Source organism: Papio anubis, chromosome 17, assembly GCF_008728515.1.
Source record: "Papio anubis isolate 15944 chromosome 17, Panubis1.0, whole genome shotgun sequence".
In the NCBI taxonomy this organism is placed as follows: Eukaryota; Metazoa; Chordata; class Mammalia; order Primates; family Cercopithecidae; genus Papio; species Papio anubis.
The window spans coordinates 8,109,776-8,129,038 of record NC_044992.1 but is presented as its reverse complement, the minus strand read 5'-3'; the positions used below and the strand labels follow the sequence as shown (position 1 = coordinate 8,129,038).

The window sequence follows — 19,263 nt, the reverse complement described above, 5'->3', positions numbered from 1 at the left end:
CACCTTCCTTTTACAGCCAGATTTTTCAAACCAGTGTTGCAGGTGGGTAGGCAGATATGGTTGCTGGCAGGAGCTTGTGAAAATGAAGCAGGGTTTCAGCTGAGAGTGAGGAGGAGGGAGGAGAGATTGGAGGTTTAAGATAGAAATAGTGTGATATAATCATCTAGGAGAGAGAGATAATACTTACATATACATCACTGACATTGCATCAAATACTTAAAACAGTTGCTACTGGAAATGTGAAGAGAATGTGAACCACAGTTATAGAGGGAGTTTTAACATGCTTCTCTCAGAATTTGACATATTAAGTAGGGAAAAAGAGAATATTAAAGAATGTGATTTAATACAACTTAGGAAGCTTATTCTGAAAAATGTATGTATGGAAGCAGAAAGCACATTTACAAACGTGATGTCAATTTCATATAGCAGGCCACCAATAAAACTCTCAGTTCCTGAAAGAAGAAATCATAGGCTACAGTCCAGTGCAGTAAGACAAGGTATTAGCAATAAAAAGATTTCCAAATGGGTTAGTGTTTGTGGGAGTGTGTTTAATGAGTATGAATGTTTTTGTTATTAATCACTCATCTATACGGCTTTCAGTGAAAGAGGAAATCAAAACTTACATTACAGATTCTTTAGAAATCACTACAACAGGCTGGGCACCATGGCTCACGCCTGTAATCTCAGAACTTTGGGAGGCTAAGACGGGCAGATTGCTTGAGCTCAGGAGTTTGGGACCAGCCTGGGCAACATGGTGAAACCCCAGCTCTATAAAAAATAAAAAAATTAGCCAGGTGTGGTGGCATGTTCCTATAGTCCTAGCTACTCAGGAGGCTGAGGTGGGAAGATTGCTTGGGCCTGGGAGGTGGAGGTTGCAGTGAGCTGAGATCATGCCACTGCACTCCAGCCTGGGCAACAGAGCCAGACCCCGTATCAAAAAAAAAAAAAAAAATTACAAAATGTTACATATAAAAATTTTGTGAGTTGTGGCAAAAGCCACTTTTAAGAAACAGTTCATGGCTCTAAACATTTTCATTAGCAAAGAAAGATTTATAGACAAAGTATTTATTCAGCAAAATAGATAATGGACAATTTTTTGCTAATTTATTGAGCTGTACATTGCTTTTTTTCTGTGTCATTTCATTATAAAAAAAGGTACTTAAAAATACAGCAATGAAATGAACCAAAACAAGAAGGAAAATGTAGGAAGAGATAAGTGGATTGGAATAAAGAACATTTTCTCCTAGAACTGTCAAGTACAACTAAGAGCTGGTCCCACGAAAAGACAGACTAGACAAATGTTTGGCAAGTGTGACCAAGAAGACAGAACTACCAGAAATGACAGAGAGTATATAGAACACCATAAGCAAAGACAAAATTGACTCAAAATAAGGTGGAAAACTTAACCAGAACATTGTCCATGGGAGAAATAGAAGACATTGTTGAAGATCTATCTTTATGTCTTCAAGACAAGGCCCAAACGATTTTAGTGGTCACGTCTGTCAAATCTTAAGGACTAGGGTGGCACACGCCTATAGTCCCAGCTACTCCAGAGGCTAAGGCAGGAGAATGGCGTGAACCCGGGAGGCGGAGCTTGCAGTGAACCGAGATCACGCCACTGCATTCCATCCTGGGCGACAGAGCGAGACTCTGTCTCAAAAAAAAAAAAAAAAAATCTTAAGGACTAGGTACTTCCTATATAATCTAAATGGGTTTAGACCACTAAACAATGCAGAGTAGGCCAGGCGTGGTGGGTCACGCCTGTAATCTCAGCACTTTGGGAGGCCGAGGCAGGTGGAACATGAGGTCAGGAGTTCGAGACCAGCCTGGCCCACATAGTGAAACCCCGTCTCTACTAAAAATACAAAAAAAAATTAGCCAGGCCTGGTGGCGGGCACCTGTAATCCCAGCTACTTGGGAGGCTGAGGCAAGGAGAATCCCTTGAACCTGGGAGGCGAGGTTGCAGTGAGCTGAGATTGCACCATTGCACTCTAACCCAGGAGACAGTGAGAGACTCCATCTCAAAAATAAAATAAAATAAAATAAAAATGCAGAGTAACCTATATAGCATCAAAATCAGAATTTGTCAAAGAAATTTGAATACTTAAATTATGTTTTACTTTTTATTAAGGCAATATGTAAAGATACTTTTAAAAAACACAAATACACAGTAGAGTAAGACATAAAACTGGAGATACCCTAACTATTCTGGATTCCCTCTTTAGGAATTTCTTCTTATATACATACATATGTAAATAAGTATATAAGTACATAAATAATTATTAATAAGTAAGAAGCCTATGATATTCATTTTCTTTCCTTTCTTTCTTCCCTTCTTTCTTTTCTTTCTTCTTTCTTTTCTTTCTTTTATCTTTAGACTTCCTATTATGGAAGAAGAGTTTTTTGTTTTTTGTGTTTTTTTTGAGACGGAGTCTTACCCTGTTGCCCAGGCTGGAGTGCAGTGGCACGATCTTGGCTCATTGCAAGCCCCACCTCCCAGGTTTACGCCATTCTCCTGCCTCAGCCTCCCGAGTAGCTGGGACTACAGGCGCCCGCCACCTCGCCCGGCTAATTTTTTATGTATTTTTAGTAGAGGCAGGGTTCACCATGTTAGCCAGGATGGTCTTGATCTTCTGACCTCGTGATCCTCCCGCCTCGGCCTCCCAAAGTGCTGGGATTACAGGCTGGAGCCACCACGCCTGGCCTGGAAGAAAAGTTTTTATACTCATCTAAACCCTCACCATATCTTCCTGATAGAAGTTCAATCAACATTTTGCATTTTAACATTCAACATTTAAATTATTATCCTATGATTACATTTCCTTTCTTATATAATTTGTTTTCCTTGTGGTTAGTAATTTTCCCATTTTGGGGACTAGGGTAGTTTTACAATCACCTACGTTAATTTGAACTACAAATCCTCTTTCAGTAGACACAAATGCATCAAGTAATTTCTCAGGGTCTTTCCCCCTTGACGCACCTCCCAAAGCCTGTTATCCTCCTCCAGTTCGTACTTGTTTCTTTAGACTTGCCTTTGCCCTTCCTCTAGAAATTTCTTTTGCTTCTTTCCTTGGTTATATTAATTTATGGATCTCATATGCTGTTAACATTTTTGGATAGAGGGTAACCTCTGGTAGCTTCCTGAGAAACACTGGAAACAACCAATTATTACATCAATAAATAATTAATTAGAGGATGGCTCATCCATATAGCGAAATGCCAAGCAGCCACCTTGAAAAGGTGTTGAACCTACTGAGTGATCTTCCCTTCCCTTTTAAGAATAAGCATTTTAAGAATAAGATTGATATACATCAAAATGTGAACCTTGAGAATGCAAGTTGAAGGACTTTGAAACTGGATACAAGTTTCCTACATTAGGAGAAATAAAAGCAAGGAAAACAAGCCATTCTTGAAAAGAAACATCAAGGAAGGCTTTAAAAAGTCAGAAAATGGGCCAGGCGCAGTGGCTCACACCTGTAATCCCAGCACTTTGGGAGGCTGAGGCAAGTGGATCACGAGGTCAGGAGTCGAGACCAGCCTGGCCAACATGGCGATACCCCATCTCTACTCAAAATATAAAAGAATTAGCTGAGCGTGGTGACACATGCCTGTAATCCCAGCTGCTCGGGACACTGAGGCACGCGAATCACTTGAACCCGAGAAGCAGAGGTTTCAGTAAACCAAGATCGCGCCACTATATTCCAGCTTGGGTAACAGAGCGAGACTCCATCTCAATTAAAAAAAAAAAAAAAAAAAGTCAGAAAATATGTAACACCAAATATAACGCTTATAACAACAAACATAAGTACTTGTAACACCCCTGTAAATAAAAGAGAGCCTAATACAATCATATGCCATTTACAAGAAAGACATCTCAAAGTAGCCAAATAATAAAAGTACAAGACTGGGCAGATACCTCAGCCAAATGCATACAAAAAGAAAGCATAGTCTAAAGTCACTTCAGCCTAAAGTAGACCTCAGAGCCAAAACAGGGACAAAAGGCATTATTTTATGTCAGGAAAAGGAACATTTAATAATGGTTTATAGTTGTCTTGGATCTACGTATTGAATCTTCTGATGTAGAAATATAGACAGTAGGAACAGCCCCTCCTCACTCACCCTGTGAAGCTGTAAGATATGGTAAAACCCTTGCGTTGACACCATTAAAGAACTGTTCTTAGGCTGGGAATGGTGGCTCACGCCTGCAATCTCAGCACTTTGGGAGGCCAAGGCGGGAGGATCACCTGAGGTCAGGAGTTCGAGACCAGCCTGACCAACATGGAGAAACCCCTGTCTAATGAAAATACAAAATTAGCCGGGTGTGGTGGCGCATACCTGTAATCCCAGCTACTTGGGAGGCTGAGGCGGGAGAATCGCTTGAACCTGGGAGGCGGAGGTTGCGGTGAGCCGAGATTGCGCCGTTGCACTCCAGCCTGAGTAACAAGAGTGAAACTCCGTCTCAAAAAAAAAGAAAAAAAAAGAACTGTTCTTACTGGGGAGACAGCGTACAAATAAAGACAATATTGAGTAGTATGAGGAAAACGAAAAGAGGGTGAGGGCACACAGACTGAAGGGATTAGGGAGCGTGAAATGGTGATTTCATAGGGCGATTAGTTTAAAAATGCCCAAAAATCATTAGCTTTCTGATGAATCACCCGTTATCCTTTACTATAGCCAAAAATAAATAAACGCTAGTAATAAATGCTAGTGCTGCCATTTCGAGGATGTCATATAGTCATCCACACTTTAACCTTTTGAGTGTGGCTTCTTTTATTAGCATAATGCATTTGAGATTCATTCACCAGTAGTTCACTCTTTTTTAGTGCTGAGTAATAGTCCATTGTATGCCTATTCCATGGTTTGTTTATTCATTCACCGTGTAAAGAACATTTAGATTGTTTTCGGTTTTTGGCAATTAAGACACTGTACAGTTGGCCCTCTGTATTCGACGGTCCCACATCTGCAGATTCAAGCAACTGTGGATTAGGGAAAATAATGGATGGTTGCGCCTATACTGAAGATGTACAGGCAGACTTTTGTTCTTTTCATTATTCCCTAAACAATATAACAACTATTTACGTAGCAGTTTCATGGTACTATTATAAGTAATGTAGACAGGTCTTAAAGTATTAACATATGGGAGGATATGTGTAGGGTATATGCAGATACTCTGCCATTTTATATAAGGGACTTGAGTATGCATGGATTTTTTTAATTTGCTGTGGGTTGGGATTGTTGTGGAACCAATCCCCCACAGATGACATGGGCCAACCTTCGTATACAGGCTTTTGTGTGAGCCTAAGTTTTTCATTTCATTTGAGTCAATACCTAGGAGTAGGATCACTGGGTCATATGGTAGATGTGTGTTTAACTTTATAAAAAATTACCAAACTATTTTCCAAAGTGGCTGTGCCATTTTGCATTTCTACCAGCAACAGATAAATTCTAGGTATTCGCCATCCTTGTTAGCCCTTGGTATTGTCCATCTTTATTAAATTGTAGTCTTTCTAATAGACGAGCAGTAGTATCTCACTGTAGTTTTAAGTTGCATTTTCCTAATGCATCTTTTGATGTGCTTAAGATCTGTATATCTTTGGTGAAATGTCCAAATGTTATTATCATTTTAAAAAGTTTGATAGTTTTCTAATTTTTCAATTTTGAGAGTTCTTTGTCCTTTCTAGATATAAGTCTTTTATTGGATAAGTGATTTGCAATTTTTGTCCTCCCAGTCTGTGACCTATTTTGGGTTAATTGTTGTATATGGTGCAAACTATGGGTTGAGATTCATCTTTTTGCGTATGGGTATTCAATTGTTCTAGCACTGTTTGTTGAAACAACTGTTTCTCAATTGAATTGCCTTTGTACCTTTGTGGAAAATCAACAAAAGTCTATTCCAGGACTCTCTGTTCCTTTGATCTATATGTCTTTCCTTTTGTCACACTGGCTTGGTTACAGTAGCTTTATAGTAAACCTTGAAATCAGGTAGTGTGAGTCTTCCACCACTGTTCTTTTTAAAATTCTTTATTCTAGTTCCTTTGTCTTTCCATAGATATACATTTTAGAAGTCAGTTTGTTGCTTTTTGCCCAACAAATCCTGCTGACATTTTGATTGGATTTCACTGAATCTATCGATCAGTTGAGGCCGAATTAACAGCAGTATTGAGTCTTCCAATCCATGAACAGTTTGTCTCTCTGTAGGTCTTTGACTTCTTTCATTAGTGTTTTGTAGTTTTCAGCATACAGAGATGTCGCATATACTTTGTTAGATTTATAACCAAATGTGTCATAAACCTTGGTATAACTAAACATTTAATGTTTTTTAGTTTTAATGGAACTTTTAAATTTTCAATTTCAAATTGTTCATTATTAATATATAGAAATAGGATATTTAAAATATACATTGACTTTTTTTGCAACCTTGCTAAACCCACTTATTCTGAAAGGGGTTTGTTGTTTGTTTGTTTTTGTGTATTGTACATTGTTTGGAATTTTCTGTCTAGATAGTCATGTCCTCTGCAAATAGAGACATTGCTATTTCCTCCTTTTCAATCTATGCTTTTGATTTTGTTTTCTTCCTATGTAGTGTTGAATAGGAGTGGTGAGAACACACATCCTTCCCTTGTTCCTGATCTTAGAGGGATAGCTTTCAGTTTTTCACGATTAAACATGATATTAACTGTAGGGTTTTTCGTAACTGCCCTTTATCAGGTTGAAGTTCCCTTGTATTTCTACTTTGCTGAGTTTTTAAAAACCATTAGTGGATATTAAGTTTTGTCAAATGCTTTTTTACATCTATTCAGATGGTCGGAGGGTGTTTCTTCTTTAAGTCTGTTGATGTGATGAATTAGATTATCACCTTTGGGATGTTGACCTAGCCTTGCACTCCCAGGGCAAACACCATTTTTTCATTCTGTGCATCATCTTTTTTTAATATATATTGCTGGATTTGATTTACTAATATTTTGTTAAGAATTTTTTAGCATTTGTTTATGAGTAATATTTATATGTGGTTTTGTTTTATTGCAATGTCTTTTTCTGATTTCATTATCAGGGTAAGGTTTGTCTCTTAGAATGGATTGAGAAATGCTTCTTCCTCTTCAGTTTTTTGAAGAGTTTGTATACAATTGGTGTTACTTATTCCCTACCTGTTTTGTAGAATTTTCTAATAAAGCTATGGTTTCTTTGTGAGAAGATTTTTAATTACAATTTCATTTTCTTTAATACATAGAAGGCTATGCAGGTTACCATTTCTTGAGTGAGTTTTAGTGGTTGTGTCTTTTAAATAATTTATCCCTTTCATCTTAGTTGTCAAATAGTTTGTCATAAAGTCATTCCTAGTATTTTCTTATTATCTTTTTAATATCTGTGGGTTCTTAATGATATTACTTCTTAAAAATTCCAGATATTGGCAATTTGTGTCCTTTTCTCCTTTTTCCTGATTACCTTGGCTAGAGGTTTGTCAATACCACTATCTTCTCAAAGAAGGAACATTTGGTTTCATTGATTTTTTTTTCTTTTTTCTGTTTTCCATTTCATTGATTTCTTTATCATTTCCTTTCTTCTCCTTACTTTGGATTTAATTTGCTCTTTTCTAGTTTTTATTTAGGTAAGAGCCCAGATCACTGATTTGAAAACTTTCTCATGTTGAGAAAATGATTTAATTCAACATGGATTTATTGCATACCTCCTTACATGATTTTTGGAAGGTGCTTTGGAAAATACTGAGCTATCAAATGAGTCCCTAGTGTTTAGAAGGCTAGTTGCATTTTCGAAAGTGAGTTTTTTCCCCTCGAATATCACCGTAAGGCTCTGTTTGGTTACATGTACAGGGTTTTAGAGTATGAAGATCATTGGAAACTGTCATAGTGCTGCAGTTGATCCTTGAAGGGTAGAGAGGATTCAGTGAAGCAGAGGTGGAGAGTTGATCACAGAGTTGGAGAGAATCTGAGAGGTTGGCAAGCCCATCTCCCATCACAGAGTTGGAGAGAATCTGGGAGGTTGGGTACTGAGGCCCAAAGTTAATACAAGATCAGATAGACAGATGATAGAAATAGATGGGTCTGGCTAGAAGAGAATTGGGTTTTTTTGGTTGTTGTTTGGTGGGCGGTGGGATAGCAAGAAGCGTGGCGGAATGAAGTGTGCAGCAGGCTGTAGTGTAGATCTCAAATTTTAGACAATGATAATAGCATGTACAGACGCAGGAAGAACGCCATCTTGAATGAATTAGGAGGCAATTCGATTTGGGTTAATTTGTGTGCTTTGATTTCTTTAATGTGTATACTACTTTCGAAAAGCCATAAACGACTTAGTATAGTGGAGTTCTATAGAAATTGCTAAGACCAGGAAAATTCAGGGGTCTGAAGATTCATATTGAGAGTGAATAAGCAAAGACTTGGTAAAATCATGGTTTATAGGTGAAGAACCAGCCAGCAAGGAATAAGTGCCTCATTTATAGATACATAGTTTGTGGCAGAGCTAGAACTAGAAAAGACTCCAGGCCCCATTATCTTGCCAGTGCCCACACGGCACCTAGCCCTGGGTTTCTCTCAGCAAAAGCTAGCTATGGCTCACCAAGGCTGTTAATGCTGAGAATAAAGAAGTAACACAGTCTCGGATCTCAAGCAATGCATTCTAGTGGGCAGTCAACTGCAGTATTGTTTGTCTGATTCTAAAATACACTTAAAAGAAGGCAACATTGAGAGACCTGAGGGAGAGCGTCTGGGAAGGTATTCCTAGAGGAGGTGAAGCTGGATTGAGGCCAAAGGGACATGCAGGAGATATCCCAGTGGTTGTGGGTCTAGGAAGAGTATGTTGGAAGAAAGGATATAGTGTGACCTCTGTGTAGGTAAATGAATAAAGGAGGCAGACATCGACTATGTACTATGAATGTTGGCTGTGGCAGCCAGAAGGAAGAATAACACCGGGTTATGAGCTATCAGAATGAAATTAGGGCCGGGTGCCATGACTCATACCTGTAATCCCAACACTGTGGGAGGCCGAGGCAGGTGGATCCCTTAAGCCTAGGAGTTCAAGACCAGCCTGGGCAACATGGCAAAACCCTGTCTCTACAAAGATACAAAAATTAGCCGGGCATGGTGGCACCTGCCTGTGGTCCCAGCTACTCAGGAGACTGAGGTGGGAGGATTACTTGAGCCCAGGAGACAGAGGTTGCAGTGAGCTGAAATCACACCACTGCACTGCAGCCTGGGCAACAGAGCAAGACTCTGTCTGAAAAAAGAAAAAGAAAAAAGAAATTAGACTTGAGGGGCAGGACAGTACTATGTTCTTTGTAAATCTCAGTTTATACATAGAATATATGAAGGGATTTGTTTAATAATATTATATAAAAAGAATATGACATAGTGAACACAGCACTTATTTCTCTTTCATGGAAGTTATTTATGCCTAACTGCTGTGAAATCCTCCTTGGGCACCTGAGACATCCACCAGAGGAAAAGCAAGCACAGCATGGCAAGCAGCGAAAAAGCTACTTGGGCCAGGCCCTGTGAGCTCAATTCCTTTCTAGGCAATGACGAACTTGTTTCGTATTGTTGAGAACACACACAGGTGCTAGAGGCAGACAGGCCTGGGTCCTCATCCCAGCAACCTTGCCCCTTTTTAGCTGTGTCACTTGGGAGGATTACCTAGCCTCCCTGAGGAACTTTTTCTCATCTGTGAAATAGGGATAATAATATTCATAAGTGATTAGAAATTCTGCATCCTCTACTGGGAATTTTGTCCGTGAGCTAGATGTGGGTTTGATTTTTTCACCTTTTTATTTGAAAATTTTAGTTGGATCCTTAAATTATTAATCACTTTAAAATCATGTGCGATTCTTTTGTTATGTTTGGTGTATAAAACATGTTGACTTGAGACAGTGTTTATAGATGTTTATCCTCCTTCAACTTTCTTTCCTCAGTGTTTAATACTTTTTTTCCTCCTTTAAGATGAAATTAGCAATGATTCCTCTCTGGTTGTGGGTGTACTTGAAGCCATTCTGAAAGGCCATGGTTTCCAAATCTGGCCAGGTGTCAGAATCACCCGGGGAGCTTATTTAAGGAAGGGTTTTTTTAATCCCCATCTCCCAGAGTTGAATGATTTAGTGAGGTGGAGTGCCAGGAAATACATTTTTATAAAACTTCCCAGTTGAATTTGATATGCGGCAGGGTTTGAGAATCAAGGTTAATTAGGCATGTAAAGTCATCCAGGCAAATGATGTGTGGAGTAAGCCGGAGTTACTGTTATTTACCCCCAGAGATTCTGGCATAAGAATAGGAGATAATGAGGGGGCTTGATTAGATTTAGGACTGTATAATGGGGTTGGAGGCGTTAACTTGGCTTGAGAGGAGTAGTTACTAATATTTTATAGGCTATTACTGCAACTTTATTATATCAAATATTTTAAAACCAGGCAAATGGTCACTTTCTTTTTTTTTTGTTTGTTTTGTTCTGTTTTATAGATCGTGAGGACCAGTCAATTCTTTGCACGTAAGTAAATGTTGAATGTTCAGATTTGTTTTTGATTTTCTTGGAAAGTGGAGCAATTATTTTTGTCTGGGGGGAGGGGAGAAGTAGAGCAGTAATTTTTAAGAGTTTGATGTAAACCTTGCAGTTATTTTAAGACTAAGATTATGTAAGTTGCTTAAATTGAGTGTTAATGTTTAGTTGTCAGTCTGAGCTTTTCACACATTTTGTAATGTTTATCTGTGAGACTGACATCTTTAGTTCATATGTCCAAGTATAGGCCTACTGGACGTTTCGGTAATTTATTCTTTTTACTCAATAAGCATTTACTGAATATCATGTGCCTACGGTACTGTGTGCTCAGTGTTAAACATTCACAGGAGAATAAAACAATATCCACCACGGGACACAATTAGATTTGCACTTTAGAAAGATTACTTTGGCGGCAGTGTGAAAAACGGAGTGGAGGAAGAGTTGAAACAAGAGGACCAGTTAGGAGGCTATTCAGTCATCTAAGCAAGAAATGATGAGGACTTCATGTATAGAAGTGGTTGTGAACCTAGAGAGAAGTGGTTGAATTTAAGCAGTGTTCAGTTTAGGAGGCAGACTTAGCAGGACTTGGTGATTTACATGCATCAGGAAAAGGAGTTAAGAGAGAAGGTGAGTGGGTGAGATGAGCAGCAGCGTGTGCATTGGACCCAGCAGTGGAGAATGGAGGGTGCTGGAGTGGACTGGGGATATAGTGAGAAGGTGGAAGCCAGGTGGCAGTTGAGGCATGAAGGGGAGGTGAAAATGTTAAAAATAAAATACAATTTTAAAGAAACTCAAGTATAAACCTACTTTCAGATAGTTTGAGAAGGTGAAGAGTAGTTGAGTGGTGGTAAGAGATCAATAGGATTTTAGTTGTTATTGGTGGTGTTTTAAGTGTGACCAAGATTCCATGCTGATGAGAGGAAGACAACTTTTTGGGAGTGGCTGGGATGGGGGCAGGAAAGAGAGTTGAGAGAGCAAGGAGGGTGATGAGGTGCAGAGCACAGGGGTTGGGTATCTGGACACAGTAAGGTCCTAATGGGGGGCACGGCCCTTCTCCAGTGACGGGGCCAAGGAAGCAGATGAGTACCAATATGGGTAAGTAGGGATGGGGAGCTGTGAATTGAGAAAATTCTAATCTAATGGTTTTTCTGTGAAGTAGAAGACTTGGTATTTAATGAGAAAGGGGAGGAGTGGCAGGATAGGAGGTTTGAGGAGATGAGAGTTAGTTGGCTTTGTTATATGAATTTTCTGCTAACATTGTTTAGCCTTGAGGAGTTATATAAATTAGCTTTTTCTGAACAACAAATCACCCTGAAACTTAGTGGCTCAAATCAGCATAGTTCTACAGGTTTCCCAGCAGTTGGATTGGGCTCAGCTGGACGGTTCTGCCGATCTGGGCCAGACTCAGCTTTCTCACTGAAGGCTCACTCCTGTGTCTGCAGACAACTGTGGTATGACTGGCTGACTGTTGGTGGGGGTGCCTTGGTTTCTTCTCCACCTGGCGTCTCTTTCTTCAGCAGTCTTGCCCTGGCTTTTAACGTGGTAACAATGTTCAACAGCAGCAAGAGGGCAAGCTCCAGTGTGTAAGCAGTGTTCAAGTTTCTGCTTGTGTCACATTCTGCTGTCCCATTCCCAAGGAAGACATGGCCAAGGCATGGCATGAGTCAGGTGGGAAACATCATAAAGTGAGGCATGAAACAATTGGGGCCATTACTTTAGTCGATCCACCACGGATATGTTGGAATACAACCAAATCCAGGTGGAGACTTGTACCTTCTCTTAGATGGAGTGGTTTGATGAAGACTTTTGGGACCATCTGAAAGCAGGAAGCACTTAGGGAGGGAATGACTTGCTGTTTGACAGAACGAAAGTTCGTGAGTACTGATTTTGTTACCCAAAGTGACCATTACAGACACTAGCACTTATAATTAGATGATGAACACCGTTTTAGTTAGTACCTTGTCACCAATTAATAGACTTGGATTTATGAGGTAAGTCTTCTAGCACCTGGGTTTATCTCTTCTTGGATACAAAGTGGCAGTCATCAAGTACCATGTTTGTTTTCTTCCGTTCTTTTTTAAATTGCTTTTTCCATTTTATTATGAATATTTTCAGACATAAAGCACAGTTGAAAGAATTTTGCAGTGAACACCCATGTGTCTACCACCTAGATTCTACTGTTAATATTTCACTGTACTTGCTTTATCCTGTCATCCACCAGTCCTTCTTATACTGTTTATGTTGAGAGGAAAACTTTTCCTCTTGCATCTTGGGTTCAGAATTTGGGGACCTGCAAGTTAACTGACAATGGACAGATTAACAGAGAAAAGAGAAGACGTATTTACACAAGTGTACTCAGTGATGAGTCTCTTGTGGAATTATAGAAATAAAAGGTGTATATCCTCTCCTTGACAAAAGGGTCCCGTGAAGTTTAAGGCTTCAGTGGGAAAGTGTGGAGGGTTCTCTAATTGATGCTAATGAACAGTTGGGTTCACATTTTGCAGTGCTAAAGGGCACGCTTTTCTCAATCTGGGAACCTCCCTGGGAGGGGTCAATGGCAGTTGCATATACTGGGGGTTCTGCTAAAGTTTAGATGATGTTTCCTTATGTGGCTGCTGAGATGTTTTCAGTTTAAAGTAATTTTCATACCACTTTAGTGGGCTATTAATCCCTTCATTTGATACATTTCAAGTTCAATTGTAGATAGACAGCAGTACACTTTCCCCTAAGTACTCAAGCATATAGTGTTAACTGAAGCCCAGTATTTTCATCTTTTTCTTTTGAAGCAAAATTTACTTAGAATTAAATGCACAAAGCTTAAGTATTCATTTCCTGAGTCCTTGCATAACCTGAACGCTTCACCAGATGTAAACAATAATACCATCACCCCAGGAAGTTCCTTCTCCTGTCCCCCGTACATACCTACCTCCACCTCTCTCAGCCTCATTATAGTTTAAAATTTTTTAGATACCCCTGATATTTAGTAACAGCTTTTCATGTTCATATCTATTATAAAGTTACATCATGACCTGAAAAATATGAAAAAGTGAGACAGTGTATCTTAGATTTAAGAAAATATTATATGTTCCATGGTGCCTTTGAGGATCCACCAAATACGGTACCCCAAGTGCATGTGACTGGTATCTTCGTAAACTTAGTCCACCGCCAAGCTAATTAAGTTTTCTGCATGAGGTAACTAATTAGGGGCAATCACTCTGTGATTTTCCCCATGCTCATGTTAAATAAATTTGTATGCCTTTTCTTTTATTAAAAAACTATTTAGTCAACTTCACAAACTTTACATATGTAGCTATATACATATATATGTGTATGTGTGTATATATATATATGTAGTACAACCAAAAGAAAATACAGGCCAGGCGCAGTGGCTCACGCCTGTAATCCCAGCACTTTGGGAGGCCAAGGTGGGCAGATCACCTGAGGCTGGAAGTTCGTGACCAGCCTGACCAACATAGAGAAACCCCATCTCTACTGAAAATACAAAATTGGCCGGGCATGGTGGCACATGCCTGTAATCTCAGCTACTCAGGAGGCTGAGGCAGGAGAATCACTTGAACCCAGGAGGCAGAGGTTGTGGTGAGCTGAGATTGCGCCATTGCACTCCAGCCTGGGCAATAAGAGCGAAACTCTGTCTCAAAATAAATAATAAAATAAATAAATACAACTAGATACAACATGGTTTTATTATTATTTCTTAATCAGTATTAAGTAGTTTGATAGCATCTCCTTAAGCTTTTGAGAAAGAAAACCTTTTTATGTGAGGAATGCAAGCCTCTTTAAGTTATCAGGCCCAGAGAGGCATTGGAATGAAACAAGTTTCACTCCCTCCTTGAACTAGGTAGTTACCTCTTAAAGCCACCTGTTACATGTGCTCTAGACTAACTGATGCCAGATAGCCAAAAAATGCCGTACACTAGATACTATAACTCATCCCCTATGGTTCAGCAATGTGTATCCAATCACTAATCAATGTTATCTCTATAAACCAGTGAGAATTCCTGTCACACAGCTTTGTATCAGCCCACTCCTTGTTCCCTCTTTCCTTTAAAAACTGCTTGTAACAAAGGCCCAAGGCAAGTTGAAGTGTGTCCTGGGCAGCTGGCTTCAACCTTGGCCCAAATACGCTTTCTATATTAATTTTGCCTCAGCATCTTCCTTTAGGTCAACATTTCACTTTTTTAGTCATTTATTCTGTAATTTACTTTTCCCCCAAAAGGATAAACTTCTTAATTTACACTCTGGCCTTATCTGCCCATAGTTCCCCAGGTAACCTTTTGTTTCTGCAGACTCAGGCCAGGCCTTGTGAGCTCCCACTTGCAAGCCACCTGTTTAATGCTTATTTATCTGAGTATCCTAGTATTCTTGTGTGTGGTGAAGACACTCGGGCTGCATGCATCCTCTCTCAGGAGAGAGTAGTCTTTCACACTTGCACCCCCATAGAACTGGAGGTGAAATCCTGCTTCAGTGTAATCCTCATGTCGATTTTCCTTCTCATCAGAATTAAAATTCACAAAGCAGTCACCCTTGATGAGGAAATTACTCTGTTCTCTTACACCCCCCTTTTAAAGAATACTCTGTTTCTATTTTATGACTCTAACTGCTTTAGGCAAGTTGGTTTTCTCCTTTTAAGTATATTTGGGTATAATGTAAAAATTATAAAATAATGGTTGCCTCACAATGGCCTATTAAGATGTGACAATCGATGTTTTTGTAAAGGAATCTTATCTATTATATACAAATATTACATTAAGTAATGATGGCGAAGCCAGCCAGCCAGGATTGAGAACAGTTGATTCCTGCTAGGAATAACATACCTTAAAAGTTTTAAGGCAACTAAATTGATAGAATTGATTAAACAACTAAGGCAACAGTGTAATGTAGTTGAAAAAACATTGTGTGGTCAGATAGAACTCTGGTGTTCTTTCTTCTCCCAGCTCTGCCATGAACTGTGTGATTCTGGATCAGATTGTCAGCCTCTCTAAACCCTATTTCTGTATGAGAATAACTGTTTAGGGGCAATCACTCTGTGATTCTCCCCACGCTCATGTTAAACGAATTTGTGTGCGTTTTCTCTTGTTTAAAAAAAAGAAAAAGAGTAATTATTTCGTCAACTATGTAGTCGATTTGCTTTTCTAATGACCCTATTTTAGATGTCCTCAAGTCCTAAAACTTTAGGAATTATTAGATGGCTGTAGCTGTGTGTCTCACTTTCGATGACATCTATGTTATGGAAGAAAAAGAAGTATCAAATCAACTTGTAAATAAAAATTTAAAATGTTCTAGGCAGATATGCAAGGAAAGTGAACATATCTTTGGAAGTGTTCTCTCCGTTAATCTTTGCAGTACCTCTGTTGTGTCCATTTACTGTCACATTATCCAAGACCTGATACGAGCTAGTGCCAGTGCGATAGGGGAGACTTGAGCCCAAGCCTATCTTGATCACAAAATCTCTGCTCTTCACAGTAAGCTGCTTTCTAAAGAGAGTTTGGAAACTGTAGGAAGTTATCTACTAATGTTGTATGTTTTTATAGGTATAGATAATAGAGGGGGTAATATGTATATGGTGTTTTTCAGATTGAGGCTGTCTAAAACAAGAACTTCAAGCAGAGGGTGATTTTTGAAGCTAGGCTGAATTCAATGTTACAAATATCCAGACAAAATAAAATACCTATATTTTTACCAATAAAGATCTGAAAAAGGGGTTTCTCATTGGGGAAATCCCCGTGGTCCAGAAGGAATTCAAAGTCTCAGAATTGGTCACGTATTAATGATCTGCATCACTGTTTCTTTAGGCTGTTGTTTTTTATGTTTTTGTTTTGGATTGCACATCCCTTTGAGAAGCCAAAGCTGTAGACCTATTGAGGAAACGCAAATATGTTCATGTTTAGAAACTCCTGATCTTTTGTGTCCGAATGTGCTTCAACAGATTCAGGACACCCCCAGCTAGAAGCCTCCTTGCTTCGTTCTTGTTAGCTTTGTACTTCTACCACTTTTTTTTTGAAGGGTTTCTTCTCCAAAAGAGCATGATGCTGGGTCTGCAGCCTTTCCCCTTAACCATAGTCCCTGTCTTAGACCAGCAGTGAAACAGCCAGCTACTTAAAGGGTAAGACTGCTTCACCGTTACATCTCATTTTGTTGATGGAAATGAGGTCAGATTCCCTTTGTCCTCACTCGTTGAGGTTTTGGCCTGTTGTTCATGTTTCAGAGGATTCTCCTAACTAATTTTCTTAGACAGAAGTCTGCTGAGCTTTCTTTTTGGCCCTCTTCCCTCTGCTTTTGTTCAAGCTGCTCTTAGTTACCTCCTCTGTTTCCATCTGGAACAGATGTGCCATTTCTCATTGTTTCATTTCGTTTTTTCTATTTTCCCAAGGTCTACACTCCTTTGATCCTGCCACCTCCTTCATTAAAATCAGATTTTAAAAATTTCCATTACCATCATCATCGTCATCATCGATCATTATCATAACTATTGGTATCACCACTACCATTTATTGAGAGCCTTTTGGCCAGGACAGTGCTAGGCCCTTTCCCGCATTATCTCAGTCCTGTGGAGTCTCATTTTAAAGGCATGTAAACTCAGCCTCAGAGAACTAAGTAACTTGCCTAAAACTCCATAGCTAGGGAGTGGCAGAAGGATATGAATCTAGGTAGGTCATTTTGATTCTGTAGCTCAGGTTCTTAACCACCGTCCTAACTATTGATTCATAAAGTTTAGTAATTCAAATCACCTCATGTATAGTGGATGAATATTTGAGTGGACAATAATGGATAATGTTTACTGAATGCCACTTACATACTTTAGTTGGGCTGTATTTTTTCTTCAACAACCCTATGCATTAGGAGCTATTATCCCCATTTTATAGTGGGCAGTGTAAGACCCAGAGTCTATCCTCTTGGGAGCTCAACAGTAAGATTTTGAATATATCTTATCTTTGAAGCCATATTTTCTCTAGCAGACTTACCTTAGACCTGAAGTATGTAAAATGTAGCAGGGTTCATAAGCAATTGTTGAAGTATGGCTGCCTAAGTATGACAGGCAGGAAAAAATGCTTTAGGGTCACACTGAAGCATGTCCAGTGAGGGGGTTAGCTGGGAAACCACAGAGACAAACCAGGCTGGAAAGTAACAATCATCACTGTATTTGAGACAAGTCATCATCAGTCTGAAAAAGAGGCCCATTTCGTGGCATAATAAGAAATTATCTTTTTGAAACCAACAACCAATCTCACGATTAACATGGAAACACTCAGTATTTCTAATAATGCTGAGAACAAAACAGAGAGACCACTGTCATAGCTATTTAAGAAATTACACTTGAATAAAACCCAGATTCTTTACCATGACCTCCAGGGTCCATGGCACCCCTCCCCTTCCTGCTCCATCTGTCTCTCTTGCCACTCCCTCCCCTGGTTGTTACTTATATCAAATCCTGGCACCTGGCCATCAGTCCCTGGACTAGGCCAAGCTCTTTTCTGCTTTGGGGTCTTTACATGTACCTCTCATCTTCCTGAACACATTCCCAGCTCTTCACTTGCCAGTTCTTGCTCATCTTTCAGGAACCTTTCCCCTGACCTTCATATCTACAGGAGGGGGCTGTCCTTCCTTCTCTTTTTCCTTTTAGTGTCTTTTGTAGCGTTCCTTATATCCTTGTAATCTAATAATCTTACCTGTCTTTCTTATTTATTTTCTGTCTGTTCTTCTCACCTTGCGCCCCACAAGGACATGGACAATATTCACACTATATCCCTAGCACTTAGAAGAATGCCTGACACATAGAAGTTGATTTGCAAATGTTTGTTGAAAGAATACGTAATTGAATGAATGAATAGCAACTATTGTCTTATCTGTGTACCAATAGTAGCCAGGTAGAAAATATAATGGTGATGAAAAGAGATTGATAAGAACAAAAATTATTAAAAAGAGCCTAGGAATAAACCTTAAAAATGTGTAGGGCCTACATTTATTCATTGACTCGGCAGTCTATATCAAGCACTTGCTCTGTTGGGCACTGTGATTTTAAGGATAAATAAGGCAAACATGATCCTTGCTTGTTTTGAACTTAGAAAAATGCAAAACTTATACCTGGGAGACACAGGGATAAAGACATCATTTCTCCTTAAAAAAAAAAAAAAAAGAGGCTGAATATTGATACCATTTAACTCAAAATTCTACCTATCGTTTTTTATTTGGGAGGCAGGGAGAGGGGGAAGAGATAACAGAAAAAAACTATTTGAAGTTGATGTAAAAAATAAACCTCAGAGTCTACCTGATTTCTTTTTGCTCTTTTCAAAAAGAAGGATGATGGTGGGTGCTCTGGTTAGCCACATTTCAGAACCACTGAATATGGTGCTGGCTTGGAAATAAGCCACATGTATGGGGAATAAGAATAAGATAAAGATAACTTTTTTTTTTTTTTTTTGAGATGAAGTCTCACTCTGTCACCCAGGCTTGAGTGCAGTAGCAAGATCTCGGCTTACTGCAACCTCTGCTTCCCAGGTTCAAGCGATTCTCCTGCCTCAACCTCCCGAGTAGCTGGGATTACAGGCGCCCGCCACCATGCCTGTCTAAAAGATAACATTTTAGATCACCTGAGAATGAATGTCTTTGTCAGTCATTGATATTGGGAGGTGGGCTGAATCATCCAGGGGAAACAATTAGATTAAATTCTTACCTCAAATCATAAAATTTTTTTCAGATTGAAGCTTCAGCTGTAAAAAGTGAAACTATCAAAGTTGTAAAAGAAAA

At 39.3% G+C, this 19,263-nt stretch overlaps 1 protein-coding gene across 10 annotated transcripts in view; it reads left to right on the top strand.

The window, feature by feature from the left end:
- MYH10 (myosin heavy chain 10) overlaps nt 1-19,263 on the top strand; it is a 153,306-nt gene that overhangs the window by 30,449 nt on the left and 103,594 nt on the right. For all 10 annotated transcript variants that reach the window (XM_009189642.4, XM_009189641.4, XM_003912320.4 and 7 more), the window contains exon 4: nt 10,461-10,488. In XM_009189642.4, coding sequence (XP_009187906.1) covers nt 10,461-10,488 — 28 coding nt within the window. The remainder of the gene's footprint in view (nt 1-10,460; nt 10,489-19,263) is intronic.